This window comes from Fundulus heteroclitus, chromosome 13, assembly GCF_011125445.2.
Source record: "Fundulus heteroclitus isolate FHET01 chromosome 13, MU-UCD_Fhet_4.1, whole genome shotgun sequence".
NCBI classification, from domain to species: Eukaryota; Metazoa; Chordata; class Actinopteri; order Cyprinodontiformes; family Fundulidae; genus Fundulus; species Fundulus heteroclitus.
Genome location: NC_046373.1, coordinates 10,333,977 through 10,353,373, shown reverse-complemented (window position 1 = coordinate 10,353,373; position 19,397 = coordinate 10,333,977). Strand labels below are relative to the sequence as shown.

Genomic DNA, 19,397 nt, shown 5'->3' with positions numbered 1-19,397 from the left:
ATCTATCTATCTATCTATCTATCTATCTATCTATCTATCTATCTATCTATCTATCTATCTATCTATCTATCTATAAATATAATACGTATGTATGTATGTGTATAAAATGTATGTATGTGTGGTGGTCAAAAACGTCTTGCGGGGGGCCATGATTTACAGCATACATATTGTTAGCTTTCTGTTTGGCACAATGTTTGAACAAATGAACTCAAGTCGTTGGTCATTCTCCAGATTGTTAAGTCATTTGTTGTTGTTGAACGGGGTTAATAATGGCCTTTCTGGAATAACTCCATAACCACTGCACATCTTTCATTTTTATCTTCTTTGGTACACTTGAAATGCTTTTGAGAATGCTTCTTTTAGCATCTTTTATTCTTTACCGAATTTGGTGAGCAAAATGACAGCTTTACAGTCACATAAAGCAGTTTTATGTCATCCACAATTTTTTTTATAGTAAGGGGAGAACATTCTTTGTGAGAAGAAATGTTTCCAGAGTAAAGTGTATTTGGGATGTGATAAACTTGATGTTAACCAGTATTTTTCATGTACTATACTACTATATGTCATACTCTAAATTTTGCATAAATTAAACTGCTTTAATATATATCAGGGTTAGGGTTAATATATATACGTGAGTGAGTGAGTGTGTATGTATGTATGTATGTATGTATGTATGTATGTATGTATGTATGTATGTATGTATGTATGTATGTATGTATGTATGTATGTATGTATGTATGTATGTATGTATGTATGTATGTATGTATGTATGTATGTATGTATGTATGTATAAATAAATAAATAAATAATGAACACATTTCAGCCAAATAATACAACACTTGTGTCTGGACTAAATACAGAGAAATCAGCTCAAATTTCTGGAAAGGTTTAAAGCTTTCGCATATCAGGAGGCAACAGCAGATCTGATACTATAAATTGTCTCCAGAGCTGCATACCATTCATTTTCTCGTGCTGTACGTCTGCCGGACTATCACTTTTTGATATTTTTAGTGAATAGTTGGCTCTCTGAGGTTTACAAGCTGTAATCTTTAGAAACTGTCTTGCCTGATTTTCATCACAAACTCTTTGAATTTCTCCAGTGTCTGCAACCACTGTTCCTCATTAATTAGTCATTACAACAATGCATATGTAAATGGTAAACGGGAGTTACTATGCTTTATTAATGTGTAATTACTAATTACATAGTAATCATTTTATTATTATTACCCAACAATCACATTTTTACTTACAATAAATAAACTAACATCTTGTTACAAGGTAATTACAATGTAATTATTTTGGTTATTATATAATATTCTGAAATGATTACAAACTATGACCCGAATGTTACCGTCTTGTGACAGAGTTATAACAAGGAGTGCTACTAAAATTCACTTTTTTATTACTTCTACTACCTTGTTTTATACTCTAATCCTAAAATAGACTTCAAGGCTTACTACTGTCTCAACTTTGAAAGTCTCCCAGTGCTGTCTGAGATTTTAAACCAAAAATGCTCACAGTTCTTAACAAACTCTGACTGAACGGGGCCACAGCATCTAACATGACAATGTGGTATTTCATTGATAGCTCGTATTTGTTAACTAGCTGCATAATTGCTATGGATCTTTCAGAAGCCGTTTTAAAGGGCCTAGCAGCAACCACAATGGGAAATCTCTATATGCCAATATGATGCATTGCAGCACCAAGACATGGCTTATAGATATATTATGATGATCTGCATCACTTTATGGAATCGTAATGGCTTCTTTATGCAGATACAGATAATAGTGATTGATGGGAAGGGACTCAGGCTGACTGTTTCTCCCCCTCTTCTCTTTCAGCAGTTTTTCCAATAAAAGGATGGAAAGCTTGTTGGATAAAAAGATGTTTTGAAAGATATCCAAAAGTAGGACAAATTTGATCACTTGAAGAATGTCTGGTCAGCTGAATTTTAGATTGTGGATTTTTAGTTTGGCTGCAAGTCCCAAAAGGCTGATTTAATTTAGGGACATTTTTGTATACCCGTCTCTACATGGTTGTTATGGAAGGTTAGCTGTAGGGATAAGCACAGAAGCCTTTTTTTTTATAGCTATGGTTCATCTTTGTGTCATCATTGTTCTTACAGTTCCAAGTTTATATCCATGTGTTGACTCCAGCTGACCAAATGATTCATTGAGAGCCCAACCTTATGATTATTTAGTAAAGTCATCATATCACCCCTCATTTTTTTAACTAAATGACAGCTTTGCTCTCGTCTACAGGATCAGGTCCAAATAGCCTTTGTGTCTCGTTAGCAGCCAAATGTCTAAACATTAATATAGTCCAGCAAAGTATTCATAAATGGGATAAACAGACATAATAAATAAAGTCTGAAGAAGACTCATAAATACAGAAATGCACATTTCTTACTAAAAGGGCATTTTTTCTTTATGTGAACTAAGATTATGATTTTATCAAACAACTTTTTTTCCAAACATTTCCTACCCATTTCCTGACCAGCTTTGGACTTTTATCCTTTCCCACTTTCATTTTTTACCCATAAACAGTATTTGTAATGAGTTACTGAAATAGTCATAGAAATATAATTAATATGTAATGTTGTACTTTCTAAAGGTTTTGATATGTTCCTTTTTTTTCTTTAATTGTGGTTTGGATAGCCTATTGTACAAATTGCAATCCTAATCAAATCAAAGGAACTCTGATCACTTCCTGGTTATTGATTCTGTTTCTTGGAGTCAATTTTTTTCTTATTTTCTATCACAGTTAACTTTCATAACTCTATAACTTCTATAACTCTCATGTTATAGAAGATTACTTTGAATTATTTGTTTGAAAGCGAGTACAAAATAATCCGAAGGTGGGCAGGAATCAATGCTTGGTCTTTATGAGTTATATTGTGTAGCAGACATCCCCTTTTTTAGGACTGGGAAAAATTTTGAATGTTGGAACCAAAACTGCAAAAGTACAAAACAGCTTAAGGACAAAATTACCAGCATCCCATTAGGTACTGAAGTAATAAATAAGTAAACCATCATTTTGTCAAAACAGGTTATTTTATTTCAAACCGGTTTAAGGTGATAATGTAAACATTCTGGAAATGCAACATTAACAAATAAATGAGAAATATTTGTTTTGTGCTGACTATGCTTTAGTTCTTATCACCCTTTGACAGTCGATTTGAAATAACCTTTTTTTAATAATCCACTCATAGCCTACTGTAAGGTGTGTAAATGTGGTTATGTGACTCTACTAAATAATATCTGCCAGTGGCAAGTATCTTGTTTTGATCAGATGTCCTAATTTTACATTTCATGAGCGTCGACTGAACCAAGTGAGAATCAGAACCACAATTAATAACGATTAGGTGCATTCAAAAAACTTTGAGCAAAACCTATACAATAAAATTTTACATGCGGTGATTGTTATCATTAATGCTTCTCTCCATATATCATTAAAATACTTTTTGACCAACAGAAATAAATTCAATCATTACATACCGGGGTACAGCATGGTTGGGTCACAGATATAAAAGGAACAGTGGTGCAATCTAAGGGGATTTAGGGCCATTCGTACAAAGTAGTAGCCTATAGCAGCAGCTTAATAACAGGGTTTGGACATTTAATATTTACTCAATTATGCAGATTTCTTTAGATATTTCTGATCTCACCCTCACTTTTTTCTTTTTTTTCTCTCTTTTGTTTGTTTCAGGATCCTGTCGGGGAGAACGCAGGAGTCCATGGTCCGCCAGAGGACAGGAAGGAGAAGGTCCCCGTTCCTCACCTGAGCCAGATGGTGGTTCTGACGGACAGCGGGACCCTCTATGGGCTGGCACAGAGGGTGGTGGCCACTGAGTCTCTGTAAGCAGCTTAGCACTTTATACTGCCGCACTGTATTTTATTAATAAGTTGTTATATCAGCATCCAATATGTAGTCTGGCCAATATCATGCAACACACAGATCATCTCGCACTGCAATAATTTACCTGGGGAAATAATACTTAGGTCTCTCTCTGTGATATATATTTTTTATATGAATATACACTCATTGACCATTTGTTCTGTTTACTTCCTCTTTTTCTTTCTGTGTAGTTTTCTCTCCTTTGACTCTTACAAAAGCACACACACACACACACTACTTATTACCACTGTTCAAAATTAGGTCGAGCATCAGTGGCCTGGAATCTTGAGAGGTCCAAAGTAGAAAACAATAGCATTAAGGAAGATCATGCTGCTAAAAAAAAAAAAAAAAGATTTTTGTCTTTAAGGTTTGAATAATGATGAAAACAAAAAGGCTAAATTGCTGGGGTGACAGTCTATCTTGGGTAAACCTAGCAAAGGGAAAATATTAACAGGGGAGAAGAAGGCAGACTTTAAAGCTGCATTGCATGAAAAAAAAAACTATATCTTAAAATGAGTTATTAGAAATGGCAGCATGTTTAACTCCAAAAGGAGCTTTTTTCTGGTTGAACAAACTAGAATGGTGTGAGAAACATCAGAGTAGGAATTAGATGTCTGAGCCGAGCTCAGGAAACTGGCTGTTTAGGTGTTGTTGAGCCCTCCGGCTATTGTTCTGTTGTCACATTTCTACTAGTGTGATCAGATAATGGTGAACAGTAGTGTGCACTGCTGCCGCTTCTTGTTCTCCTTGCACCGAACTGTCTCGTCGAGGCAAACACAAGATGTTCCAGCTTAATGTAACATCATTTTCTCGACTCTGCGAACAGAGCAAAGGTTCACAGAGCTCATTTTGTGATATTCTGCCTAGAACGCAGTTAGAGATATTACACGTAGCTTTTAATGTAGAGACGTTCAGATTGGTGTCGCTGATATAGATAGCTTTTTTTTTTAAATCTATATCAGTGTGTGCAGTTACAAGCTAAATTACTATTAAAATGGTATTTTTGCTGTTGTGAATAAATACAACAAATTTAAATGCAATCCTTTTTGTAAAAGATGTATAAAACAGTTATACAATATAATCAGATAATACATTTAAGACATTGTAAATAAATCAGCAGTTACCACACATTACCATTTAGTGAACTGCCCAAACTCAAATGTGAGCGTGCCTTATTGGCACAGGAACTGCTCTTAAGTCTGTTTGTTCTGGCTGTAATGGCCCTGAATTGTCTGCACAAGGGGAGCAGCTCAAACACAGAAAGTCCGGCGTTAAATGGGTCCACAAGAAGGTTTTGTCCTTGATACTATGGGAAAAATACGAAGGCAGAGGGTAGCTGGTGGTCTTCTGGGCTGTCGGGATGACCCTCTGGAGAGGTTTCTTGTGTCTGACTGCAGCAGAAGCAGTAGGTTAATGTGTTCATTTAAGTAATACTCAAATTAGATACATAGAAAGTATTGCAATTAAAAATCTGGATTTGTTAAAATACCTATAATAAAATCTGAATTCTGTAAATGTGGGAATCATTTATTTTGGTTCTTATTGGATTATAATAATTCCTGTACTGTAATCGTGAATTAATTAAACTGTCACTGTAGTCCCTTCAAATAGACCCAAACATCTGATCGGTTAATTGAGTACAGCATATAATATTCAGTTAATGGATTTGATTTTAACAATCAAATATTGCATTTTTAATGTTTGTTTTTATCTAAAACTGATTACTTTTTGTTTTTCACTCAAGTTATAATGGTTTGATTTTGAATTTTCTTGATAATATGAAAGCCCTAATGTGACAAAGAATAGTAAAACATTTTCTGGGGGCAAATATATTTTTTGTACAGATAACGGGCTGAAATCAGGATGCAGGAACTACAAAGCAAAGCGCTTTAGAGGTTTTAGTGAGCATCCGTGAAAGGTTTGCATCTACCTGCAAAAACTAAATGAACGGATGTGATAAAACCAGAGAATACTTTGAGATTTTTAGCTGGTTTGAGTCATCTAATATTGGCTGTAAAAAGATTTTTAAGACAATCGATCCAAATTTTATTAATTACTACTCTGGTTGTTTTAATAGATTTTAAAAGACTGTGCCTCTCGAGAACTTTGTTCAGGATACATTATTCCACCACTGTGCTAATTTACGTTACCTTTATATTGTTTCAGTGTGTTTTTGGCTGAGCAGTTTGAGTCCCTGCAGTCCCACTTGGACACAATGATGCCTGCAGCCAAGAAACCATTCCTACAACAGTTTTATTCCCAGGTATTGGAAACAGCTTTCCTGTATTTATCTATCTATCTAAAGGCAGGAATTTTACCATTAATTTTACAGTATGCTCATCATTAACCATATGCATAGTCTCTCTTTTTCCACAAGTTAAACTTTTATTTATTTACATTTTATCAGCTCCAAATTAAGGTTTTTGTAAGAATTACTTTCATCAGTTTGCATTGTTTAGTTTAAATGGGCCAGATGCATGGCATAGTTTGTATACTAGGTTGTTCAGGGCATGCTTCTTAAGTTTTTATAATGTCCAGTACCAGCATAGAAGACAATTGTATAACATTTTCCAAATAGTTTTGATCATTTATGAGTCTAAATGTTAATTCATTTGTGGATACGCCCCTTTCATCCCTCAGTTCTACATTAGTTAAAGCCCAGCTTTGACCTCTAAAGTTTCTGACAACTAATCCATTTGAATTGTTTTGCAAACTGCAGCTTAAATTCAGTTTTATTGGTCAAGCTTTTCTTTTTTTCGTCTAATTTTTAGATCTTTTATTTGTTTGACAGCTTGACAGGTGATGTGGTCCCATAAAGATGCCGGCCCCTTTTTCTTAAACATTAAGTCAGCGTCATCTGCAACTGAATACATGAAAATATTGGTGACATTCCATTGCTAAGCAATAGTTTCACTTTAGGAGACATGACTCCTGTCCAAAAACTATGTCCAGCTCATATCCATTAACATTTGATAGATCTAATGCAATAATACATCTGTTTTTCCTCTTTTCCCTCTCGCAGACGGTGTCCACCGCCAGCGAACTGCGTAAACCGATATACTGGATAGTGGCAGCCAAGGCTATAGACTACGAACAAATGCTGCTCATGATGGCCGGAGTTAAATGGGACATCAAGGAGATAATGTCACAGCACAACATATATGTGGATGTTCTGCTCAAGGTAACGGTTATTGCAAAATATAAAGGTTAGGGTAGAAGTCATATGATGAGTTGAAAGCTTATGGAATAGTGTTTACTTAAATGAATGCAAGTTGAAGCCCCACATCAGCCCATTCTGTACCTTAGACCAATGTTAAAGAAGCTGTGTTACAGTTTATTGGTGGGGCCTCGCATGACTGCCCTCGGTGGACAGGGTTGTCAGAGATCTTGGACCTTGGATCATCGTTATTAATCAGCCCCACCACGGTTGTATTGTCTGTGATTTTTACTGCTAGCTGGCTAACACTGTTGGAGCAGCTAATATGAAACCACAGACCGTACACTGGTGACTGGGGGGAGGAACTGTGTTACGTCAGGGACTCTGACACTGATCATTTGAAACAATTCATGAATTTAATCATCTGTATTTCAATGAAACATCCTTAGCACATACATTTCTGCGCTTTTTCTTTTCTTTGTAGCATCTGAGACATATAAAAAGCTGGTAAAAATGGCATGCCAATTTGTGAATAGCTACAGTTTTCAAGCTGCTTAGTGTTAAATGCTCTGTACTGGCTGATTTTATTTTTCTTAACTCATTTGCACTGCTGTAGGACTGGGCTTGAACGGAGACACATCTTAGGATGTGGTTGTATGACCTTAATAACATTAAATGAGTTTTAGTCATTAAGGTTACTGCATCATATAAGCCAGACATTGTTAGCTTTGCAAAAAGAGTACAAAGCTCATTCTAGGACTTCCAGTATGTTTTGCAAACTTTTAATCTTAATTTATTTTAAAATTTGCTTTAACCTTTTAAAATTATTTTTCCTGAATTAAGTTTTCTCATTTTTGCATTTTAAAAGCAAACAACCCAAGCTGTTTGTATCAAATAGCTTTTTATGCTTCAGACATTGAGACATTCTTTTCTATTTGAGATGTAGTTATTAACTTTTTGTTAAGATGAGTCAAGTGTAAATCTCTCCGGAAGTGTTATCTTCGTTACAGACACCTCCTCTGAATGGCTGCATAGTTATTTTTAGAATAACATATTTCCACTGAATATACGTCTTTATAAATTTTTCATGGAGGGCAAAGGACACACAATCCACTTTTAATTTGTCCTCTTTTATATTCAATAGAGAAAACCTGAATGTATTATTTATTTAAGAAAGGAAAAGCCTGTTTTCCATACTTTTAGATTTATGCTAAATAGCAGATAATTAAATACTTGGAGCTCAGAATTATGACAAAATGTAAATAAGAACAACGGCAGAGATCAGTGGAATGCAGTGTGTGGCTCGTTATATATACTCATAAACTTGGAAAATAGATTATTTTAGTTTAACACAATTTTTGTCATATCAGTACTTTTTTTTAAATATTACTCTTATTTTTAAAAGAGAGTGCTTCTGAAAGCATCTCGTTTTGGTGCCAGTGTCTTTAAATCTAAAGCAGGTTCTTCACACCCCGCCTCCTCCAGGTCACACACAGCGTTCCACTCCACCCCGTTCGGCCATATTTGTAGTATGCCATGGGGGGCGGTGTAATGAGTTGTGTGGGCTAACAACTAAACATTTTCACTTAAACACTGGTAACTTCAGCAAAATGGCAGAGAAAAATGCTGGATTCACAAATTGATGAATTTGGAAGTCTGTGACCTTGTTTAGCAGCTCCACAGCAAATACTGTGATGTACTTATTTAAAAAACCAACATAAGAGCTTAGAGAAAACTGAATGGCTTGAAATATATGACCCAATCATAATATAAAGATACTACTGAGTACCTGCAATGACTAAATAAAAAAAATCTGCACCAATCTACTGTAGACGCCAAGTACAACGATGTATTTAATGGCTAAAAAGTGGATTTTGCTTAATATGTCCCCTTTTAAATCAGGTTAACCTACACCAGACAAAATCGTCAGTAATTTTCTTTGACATACACGTCAATCATAATATAAGTTAGAGATAGATTTAGACCATTTTAATTTACATTGTTTATTTTTATATTGAGCCCTAAAGTTTTTCTATTGGATCTTGGTCTGTGGGCTGAAATGGAAGAATGTTTATTTTGTATCTGGAGAACCATTTCTGTGTTGATTTGGCCTTCACAAACACCCAATATTGACCCATTTTTATTTTTTTCTTCCAGATTTTTATTTAAAAATACCCTCAAGAGTGTTTGCACGGTCTTCAGAAGACAAAAAGTCCTTAGGCATTAGATGCTTTTTCACACAAATTAATTTTTTGTTTTACACTTGACTAACCTGGAAGGTGTGTTGCCAAAAGGCTCAATCTTAGTTATCTTAGACGAGGCGTTATCCTGGAATCACCTTCTAAAACCAATCAGCAAGTAGATGACATCTAGTGATTGTTTTGGAGACTTTTTGACCCCAAGATGCCATTTTTTTATACGTGACATTTTAAATCACAGTCATCATTCTCAATTTCACCGTGTGCAGCATCACAATCGCAAAGGAGTGCTGAGGTGTGATTTTTATCGGTAAAGTTTCAGGCACCAAAACACTGCATTCCCTGACTTATGATGATCAGTGCTCTCCTGCCTTAACCAATTGGCATCTTCTCTTGGCTTTCCCACCTTGAAGAGAAAAAGGCTTCCATGTTAACTTTTTACTCCAAGGAAGCAGTCATTAAAGACACACATACCTCCTAAATACTGATCAAATAAAAAAAAATTAAATAGGTAAATATAAATTAAGATGCCTCAGTATCATTTATTTTGTAGGAATTGGGTTCCAAAAAGTGTTTGATCACGTTTCTTTTTTATTTTTCATACATACCATAGATATTGCTATGTATTGTTTTCTTTGTAACAGTATGGATTGAGTTAAAAAGAAATTATGCACCAAATAAGTCTACTTCAACCTGATGTCCAGAGGCAGAAAATATTCTCTTTATACATAATTCTGGGGAGACCACTTCCAAACCCCCATGCATACATAAATAGAAAACTATATTAAAACCTCACATACTGTATCTAATTACAGAGAGATGTTTGTTTCAGAAGAACTCAAACTCACTTTTTTTATTTTCTAGATGACTCAGAGTTTTTTTTTTTTCTTTTTCTGGAGTCTAGCTTTCCTAATTCTACTTCCTGAGAGGAAAATTGTCACACAGGTTCTGTTTTAACTGCCTAAACACGTCAGACTATTATAGCTGATGGGCAACATGAAGCACATTACATCTAACATATATTTCCTCGTCCCATCAGGTGCTAATACCGCGTGCTGTCAACCTGTCATACAGTCTTAATGCATATGGGCTGAGTTATTGTGCACTGATTGAAAAGAGTGTGCCCTATTTTGTTGCACCGCATTCACATACAAACACACAGGCATATTTTATTCATGAACTCAGGTTGGTCGCTGTCATTCCGCTATGATTTGCATATAAAGTGGCAGAGAAATGCAGAAGGCTCTGAATGACTTCTGTGACAAAGTGCTTAAGCCAGAAGTCGTTATGAGACTGTTTGTGAATGAATGACGTTCCATTTTCTGGTGAAAAATTTATGTTGGCTTGACAATTCTTGGTTCATGTCTTATTCAAAAAATAGGAGTGGAATTAAAGCTGTAAGACACATCAGCAGTAGAAGAAAAAAAAAACATCCTTCACTGAGAAGCATCCATCTTATCTGTGCATCTTCTTCAAATCCACCACTTTTGCTTCTATAAAAAGAAACCTAGAGTCACAACAAGTGTCCGTCATCTATATTTGAACATTTCAGCAAGAAGCAAGTACATAGCACAAACTCCTTCAGTGGGAGTTTTCGTGGCTGCAAACCAAGAAACATCAAAACGTAACACACATAATGCAACCGATGGCCTCCTGTGACCAAAACAACTTTGTTCATGTTTATATCCTGCAATCTGCATCGTCCTCTAGGATATCTTCTCTTGATGTTTTGTGTCAAAACATAAAAAGCTGGCAATGAGCTTTGTGCTTTAATTGGCTGAATTGGCCTTGCCTATATCGTATGTTGTTAATAAGGATGCAAAAGTTCACTCAACGTGTGTCTTTTAGGAAGTGAATTTAAAACCCAGTGCTGTTCTAATTTAGTTTAAGATGACTGCAAACGCTCACTTTCAGATGAGGATGCTGCCGAATATATTGTTTGTTCTTTTGTGGTTTTATAAATTGTGCACAATTTGCTACCCTCTATTCATTATAGTGCATTGAGTAAAATTTATATATGATATTTTACACCAAAAGTCTAACCAAAGTAGTGTAAAATGATCTATTTGCATTTCCCTGTTATAATTAATTGTAAGAATTTAGTTCAAAAAACATATACAAAGATAACTTGCTAAAATTGGTAGTATTGTACTGTTATAGAGTAACATATGTATCAAACTTTCTTTAGCCGCCTAATTAGTCAGGCAATCTACTGAGGCAGCCATTCTGCAGGTGGCCACTAAATTAACATACCGTACCTGTAGCTTGCAAACCTTTGAAATAGCAGTAGCCAAATAAGAGTTATGTGTGGGTTTTTTTTAGATTCCCTTCAATGGGTGTCGATCACTACCTAAAATGTTTAAAATTAAACATATCTTGATGTAAGTGTTGGAGCTTTTTCAGCCATCTCGCCTGTAATACGCAGCAACAGGCCAGGATGGGATGTTACTCCATGCTCTGGGCAGGCAAAGGAAACTTTGCCCAAAGACATCGCTCTAAAAAGGCTGTAAAGTGTAGGAAAGGTATGATAGACATTTTTAGCAGTTATGGAACAATCCCTTTTTCTAAAATCTAAAATGTATACCTTGAGACCACGAACTGGCCCATACTCCATGCTTATCCAATGTTTATCCAAGCTGCAAAATTAGCAGTGTAGCTTGGTTAAAATACAGGTTTAGTTTTCCCAAACAATAGTTTAGATAACTTAAATAATCTATTGATCTATGAATGACTGAAAAGTAAGAAAGACTTTTGAAATTTTTTTTTATTGGCTAGAAGTAAGTGGGTTCTATAGCTCAGTTTTGTTTAATTTCATTACGTTCTACAAGTTAAGCCTGATAAAAATCTATACCTGGTGCATCAAATCTTTTATGTAGTTTGTCCATCCATTAGGAAACCCAAGATGTTGAGGTCCCATTGTCTACGGTTAGCTGTGAAATCACTTGTTTTTGTGAAAACGTAATGTGCACTGAAGAAAGGTTGAATTAATCAATTTGATGTGTCGCTGTGCAGATTAACGATGTCTGACGCAAAACAAAAACACTTAATCTGTTTGGGTTTTTTTTTTGTAATCTTTGTTCTCGTCTGTCTCCTCTATCCTCTCAGGAGTTTGAGCAATTTAACAAGCGGCTCGGTGAAGTTTCCAGACATGTGCGCATTCCTCTGCCTGTGTCCAACGTCCTCTGGGAGCACTGCATCCGCCTGGCAAACAGGACTCTGGTTGAGGGGTAAGAAAGTCTCACATCTCTGGTCATTCTGGTCAAACTGTGTGGCCAGAAAAAAAACAACAATACAGTATTCCCTCTAATCGTTTACTCAACAGATTATCTCACCCTCTGGTTGTTACACATTTTATCATGAAGTGTAAATTTGAACTGCACAGTAACAGTTTGGCCTGTGAGTAGTAAAATAAGCACTGCGTTTATAGACTGGCTGCACAAAAAATGTGTCAGCAATCAACTGACATTTTAGTACAATACAATATAGGTCGAAAATAGTATATTACAAATGTAATTTGAAAAATAAAACTCAGATTTTATACACAAACCAATGAAATATAGTTTTTATTCAGAAATGTTATGTTATGGTCTACATAGTAATGGGTAAGGCTGCAGCAGAAAGTAACTGACCCCCTACCACTTTTGAATGAAGAAGTTTTAGTGGTAGGAAAAAATAAAGTGGAAACAGGTGCTTAAGCAACAGCTGTGAAATAAAAAAAAAATCATTAGATGGGCTGTGTTTAACTAATTTTCAACATTTGTTTAAAACGGCGTCATCCACTGTCACCTAGTCACACAGTGATTGCTCACTGTAACACGTGTGCAGTGCTAGGCAGAGTTTCAAATGGAAGAGAGATTGCAGCTCCTGTTTCGAGCACCGTCTGTCCAAAAGGGTTGTTAGCTTTTTCTCTGTCGTCTATTATTGCTGTGCACATGCCTCTGCATATGGGTGCTCAGTAGACTTACTCATAGTTAATGCAAAGGATTTGGCATCAGTAAAGTGAGCCGTGACACCCAAATGGTTTCCATTGCTAGCAGAATTCAGTGAACGAATGAGAGAGAGAGAGACATGTGGCGCTTTCTCTACCAGGCTTTGCTTTGTTGCTTTCTGAGTTGTGTGTCACGTCTCTATTTTGGATGTTGCACCTTGCCTTGCAGGTAAATGATAAGCGCAGTACTTTTTCCATCGCTAGCTTGACTGAGCAAATGGAAATGTATATACAGCATTGCAGAGGGGCAACTTTTTTAATTAATTGTTGCAATAATTTAGTTTATCGCGTCCAAATGGAAGAAAAGTAACACAAACAGTTAATGTGATAATTTTAACAGCCCTTTATATATATATATATTATATATATATATATTATATATTATATAATATATATATATCGAATATTTATATATCTAACAAGACTCTCTATTATATTAAATATCTCTCTATTTCTAAACACATCACAATCTCGCTTACTATATCTCTTCCCTATCATATATATCTATATTACTCTCTTCTATCCTTCATCCTGTATCTGTTTATTATCATCTACGCTCTCATCATCTTCTCTGTGTAGTATCTACTCTCTCTCTATCTATCTGATCTATCATATATCTATATATGTCCTGTATCTATTCGGGCTGGTCTCATCTAGGATGAGCCGATTCGATACGATTCTCGATCCCCAGCTCACGATACGATACGATTCTCGATACATAGCTCAGCTTGATTTGATTCCAATATCGATATTTATTACTTTGAATTAATGCTCAGTGATTCAATCACCAAAATCAGCCAAATATTATGTTTATGTTCTATTTATTGATCACAGACATATTAACAGGAAAATAAAGTGCATTTGCTTCAATGCATTTAACGTGTCACAGAAACCAAAAATGTGCCCAAACATCTGATTTTAGGGACAAGGAGCTTCTAAAATCCTGTCGGCCGTTCCACAAATTCGTCTCACTCGCTCTCCTTCGCTGTGAACTGTAATGGTTGCGCTGTAATAACGCCCCCTAGGGTCTTCGGTTCTCCACAATCACTATCAAGCTATTTCTGGATAATGTTCACCTAAACTAGTGCACTTTCACATCTCCCACAGGTGCTGGGGTCCCAGGTATTAAGTGTTCACTTATATACAGTAATCTTGTAATTTATTTATTTATGTTCTTTCACTTTCTTTTTTCAAATATCACATTACACATGTCAGCTTACATAATAATATATATGATTTAGCAATGGCATCTAGGTGTTATTCGAGTTATCTGTTGCTTTATGTCTGTTGGTTGTGCTGTTCTTTTTGTGTCTCTTTCCAGGTGATGGAGCAGACAAAGAAGGTTTTATCATTCTCTCCCTTTTATCTCCTCTTCTTTCACCTCTACTCTTTTTTTTCTTTTCTTTCACTTTTTGTTCTTCCTTTACTCTCCCATTGTCATGTTCATATAATTTGAAATTCTCCTTGCAGGAATCATAATAAAGCTATTTACAAGCATAAATCAAGTGGAGCACTATGGCGAAAGCCGTTTGCTCCACTTGTAAAAGCAAAATCTGTCGAGCTCCATCTGGCATTGAGACATCAATTCCTATTGCCATATTGCTAGACAGGACACTGGAAAAAAAAAAAAAAAAAAAAAAAAAAAAAAAACGCCCCCTAGAGGTTGGGAGGTATATCGATATTGAAAGCCAGAATATCGATATTAAATCGTTTTTAAAAATATCGATATTAATCTTTATATCGATTTTTATGCACAGCCCTAAGTTGTTTAAGTAATAGATACTGAAGTAGCATTAGGTATTTGAAGGTGTATAGATACACGTCACCTGCCCAGACTGTAATTTGTAATAATTTATAGTAAATAGAGCTCATAAGGTTACATTTAAATACTGTACTCTTTTTAACCTGTTTCCATACTAGCATTGGTAATTTACAAAACAGTTTCTGTTATGTTTGCACTAACAAATTGAACATTTTAGAGAGAAAAACTTTCAAACATTTTCCACACTGAATAATAATTTAATGTTGGGATTAGTTGTTATTTTTGCTTTTGTTGTTTTTTTTTTTGGTAAATTGTGTCTTCTTTGCACATGCTAACTATTGCCTTGTGTAATAACAATGAGGCAGTTTTTACATTTTTTCCCGCATTATATGTCCTCTAAAGCCATCGTCATTAAACAAGTATTAAACTGTCATGTAGAGGAAATGGAAATATCTGTAAGGGAAATATCAACATTGCCAAAGGAAAAGTTGGATAAAATCAAAATGAGGTTTTCTTACTTTTTATTTTGATGTTAGCCAAAAGGTACAGTGTCATGTCTGGTAAAATTCAAACGAGGAATTAAACAAACATACCAGGTGTCAAGTATGGTGAGGGGAGGAGTACTGATATGAGCTTGTTTTCACTCCACAGGATCAGTGAGATGTATAGTTTTTGACTCGAGCAAGAACTATTGCATATATGAAAGTATTCTAAAGTTTAATGTAAGGTAAAGGGGATGAAACAGATATTTGGTAATCATCAGGACAATGATCTCACATGCTGCATCAAATCTTTCAAAGAATGGATGATAAAGAAAGGATCAATGTGGTTCAATGATCAAGGCAGTGTCTAGAGCTCAACCTGATTAAAATGCTATAATACCAGGTAGGGCTGGGTATCATCTAGGATGAGCCGATTCGATACGATTCTCGATACACAGCTCACGATACGATACGATTCTCGATACATAGCTCAGCTTGATTTGATTCCAATATCGATATTTATTACTTTGAATTAATGCTCAGTGATTCAATCACCAAAATCAGCCAAATATTATGTTTATGTTCTATTTATTGATCACAGACATATTAACAGGAAAATAAAGTGCATTTGCTTCAATGCATTTAACGTGTCACAGAAACCAAAAATGTGCCCAAACATCTGATTTTAGGGACAAAGGAGCTTCTAAAATCCTGTCGGCCGTTCCACAAATTCGTCTCACTCGCTCTCCTTCGCTGTGAACTGTAATGGTTGCGCTGTAATAACGCCCCCTAGGGTCTTCGGTTCTCCACAATCACTATCAAGCTATTTCTGGATAATGTTCACCTAAACTAGTGCACTTTCACATCTCCCACAGGTGCTGGGTCCCAGGTATTAAGTGTTCACTTATATACAGTAATCTTGTAATTTATTTATTTATGTTCTTTCACTTTCTTTTTTTCAAATATCACATTACACATGTCAGCTTACATAATAATATATATGATTTAGCAATGGCATCTAGGTGTTATTCGAGTTATCTGTTTGCTTTATGTCTGTTGGTTGTGCTGTTCTTTTTGTGTTCTCTTTCCAGGTGATGGAGCAGACAAAGAAGGTTTATCATTCTCTCCCTTTTATCTCCTCTTTCTTTCACCTCTACTCTTTTTTTTCTTTTCTTTCACTTTTTGTTCTTCCTTTACTCTCCCATTGTCATGTTCATATAATTTGAAATTCTCCTTGCAGGAATCATAATAAAGCTATTTACAGCATAAATCAAGTGGAGCACTATGGCGAAAGCCGTTTGCTCCACTTGTAAAAGCAAAATCTGTCGAGCTCCATCTGGCATTGAGACATCAATTCCTATTGCCATATTGCTAGACAGGACACTGGAAAAAAAAAAAAAAAAAAAAAAAAAAAAAAACGCCCCCTAGAGGTTGGGAGGTATATCGATATTGAAAGCCAGAATATCGATATTAAATCGTTTTTAAAAATATCGATATTAATCTTTATATCGATTTTTATGCACAGCCCTAATACCAGGACTCTCCTAACATCTTGAAGCTAAACCTAAAAACCTTTTCCCAGAAGTCTAAATCAAGTACAGACAAACTAAATAAAGCACCTATAGCACTTCAGACTGTTTCCTGTTATTAAATTCCCCTCTTGCAGGAAACCCCCTGTGCCGCTTAAGCCTCACTAAACTCCCATTGGGGAACGACCTCAGCGCTGCGCTCACGAAGCAGCATAATGCTCTTGACACGTCCCATGTAATGCATTTCACCACTTTTCTCCCCTGAAAGCGAGAGAAATGGGACGCGATAGGTGACGGAAGGATGCAGTGTTGTTTTTGCAGGTTTTTATTTCCAAACATTAGCGTCCCCACTGTATTTACGATCACGTTTTCGAGCGAATGTGCAAAGTGGGCTTTTTAGACGGCAGGTGTGATGAGTGCCTCCGCTGGGCGGTGACAAACACGCGGGTTAATTGCTAGCAATTGTCTTGTGGTTTGGCACGGTTTTTAACGGGAAGAAGGAAGGATGCGGGACGATGGTCGCAGAAGGCACCCCGGGGTTTTCGCTGACTGTGCGGGTGGGACTGCAGACGCGGCGTGTTTCAGGTTGAGAGAAATTCACCTAAATGGTTTAGAGCCGCTCAAGTGTTTTTCAAGCAGAGGGCAAACACTGAATATTGAGCGTAGGTGGAAGGCCTGCCCTTACCCGCTGAGAAAGGGAAACATGTTTACCTCCCTGGATATTTGCTAAACACTTTCCCTCTCATTTTGCGAGAGAACTTTTGAACCCACTCCAGTGAGTAAATGTGCCATTACGACTGAGACTTGCTCTGCCTTCCTGCTCCGCCTGGTACGCTCCTTTGACCAGCATAAATACACACAAACACACACACACACACTCCCTTCCCCAACCTCGCCGAGATAGAGCGGTCATACTTGTTTGTTTCTGCTCTACCTCCCTCAGTCTCTCATTTAATTTCTCCGTCCAGAGCTCATGTCTCCCCATCGAGACGCAGAAAAAACGACTCTTTAGCATTCTGCGCTGGATCTCAAACACTCCAAACACCGGCAAGCCTGAGAAGCAAAAAAAAAAAAAAAAAAGATGACAGAGAGGGGTGATTAAAAAAAGAGAAAACTGTGACGAGGACGGAGCCCGGGCATGTCTGTGTGCCGTCCACTAATGTACTGTAGATGTGGACAACAGCCCCTGCCATGAAACACAAACCGAAGGAGAGAAATACGTGTGGACCCTGAGCCTCGAACACATTCCACTCACTCACTGCAACACAGAAGCAATGTGCCTGTCTAAAGGTAATACCTAATATTATTGAACAAATAGTTCAGAGTTTATTTTAAAAGAGCATAATTTGACAATTTGCTCTTTACATTAAGTTGATCAGAGTCAGAGATGGCGGCTCGAGTTTGAGGCGCACTTAGCCGGTGAATAAATAAGTCTTCAGACTTGACTTAGACTTGTGCCTTGACTGGTGAACGTCTCTGATCGGAGCAGACAAACCCACCCTGTATCCCTGGCGTATAAATATGACACGGAGGCCCATTTCTTTTAGCCATCAAGCTGTGGATGAGAGGACCCTTATTTATCACCATTCACAGTAAGCCAGAAAAAAAAAGAACTTTTTCCTCCACAGTTTTAAAACGAAGATATCCAAATGCAACCCTCGGGAGCAACTGTGTTGCAACTTTTAGTTGGATCCCTGTTCCAACGCATCCGAATCATATAAATGGTTCATTGCCAGACCTCTGCTGCACTTGAGAACATGCTGAGGAGGTAATTGGATGTGGATGTGTTGGAGCGGGGATGTGTCTTCAAGATGTAGCACGGTGACTCTCCAGAGCTGGAGTTGGAGTTTATAATGTAAACCTGAAGTTGGAGTGCATGCTTTCATGATCCTCTTTGAAGTTCAGGATACATTTTTTAAATAATAAACTAGTAAGCTCTGCCAGAAAAGAGCTCATTATTCTGTCTTTCAAAAGTGTAAATGATCCAAAACATCGATTTGGCTAAAAACCTTCTGCCAAGTGCATAAACATATGGCCAAAATCAACCCTAATGGTTCCCCCACCACACACAAATTTGACCTTCTTCAACGTTTTACTCCCAGACCTAAACTGCATAAGAACCTGTGGCTGAAGAGAAGAGACCTAATCTGCCTAACTGAGGCAAATGAGGTCTGCCGCGCTTTAGATTTCTTTCTGGGTTCTGCTGTGTCCTTCTGGAGGAGACGTCGTCGATGTGCTCTTGAAATAATTTGGTAGGCCGGCCATCCTTGGAAGGTTCCTCACTGATCCTGTGTTTCTCCATTTGGCGATGTTGGATGGCAGGAGTCCCGAAATACCTTTTCAATAACCTTTTCCAGACAGATGGGGTTGTGAGGGACACGGTT

At 36.7% G+C, this 19,397-nt stretch overlaps 1 protein-coding gene across 1 annotated transcript in view; it reads left to right on the top strand.

Annotated features, from left to right (window-relative positions):
* LOC105924317 (VPS50 EARP/GARPII complex subunit) overlaps window positions 1-19,397 on the top strand; it is a gene marked incomplete in the record, with an annotated part of 480,430 nt that overhangs the window by 55,771 nt on the left and 405,262 nt on the right. Inside the window, 4 exon segments of the mRNA XM_036145864.1 lie at window positions 3,709-3,857; window positions 6,064-6,160; window positions 6,920-7,078; window positions 12,358-12,479. Of these exon segments, the coding sequence (XP_036001757.1) occupies window positions 3,709-3,857; window positions 6,064-6,160; window positions 6,920-7,078; window positions 12,358-12,479 (527 nt within the window).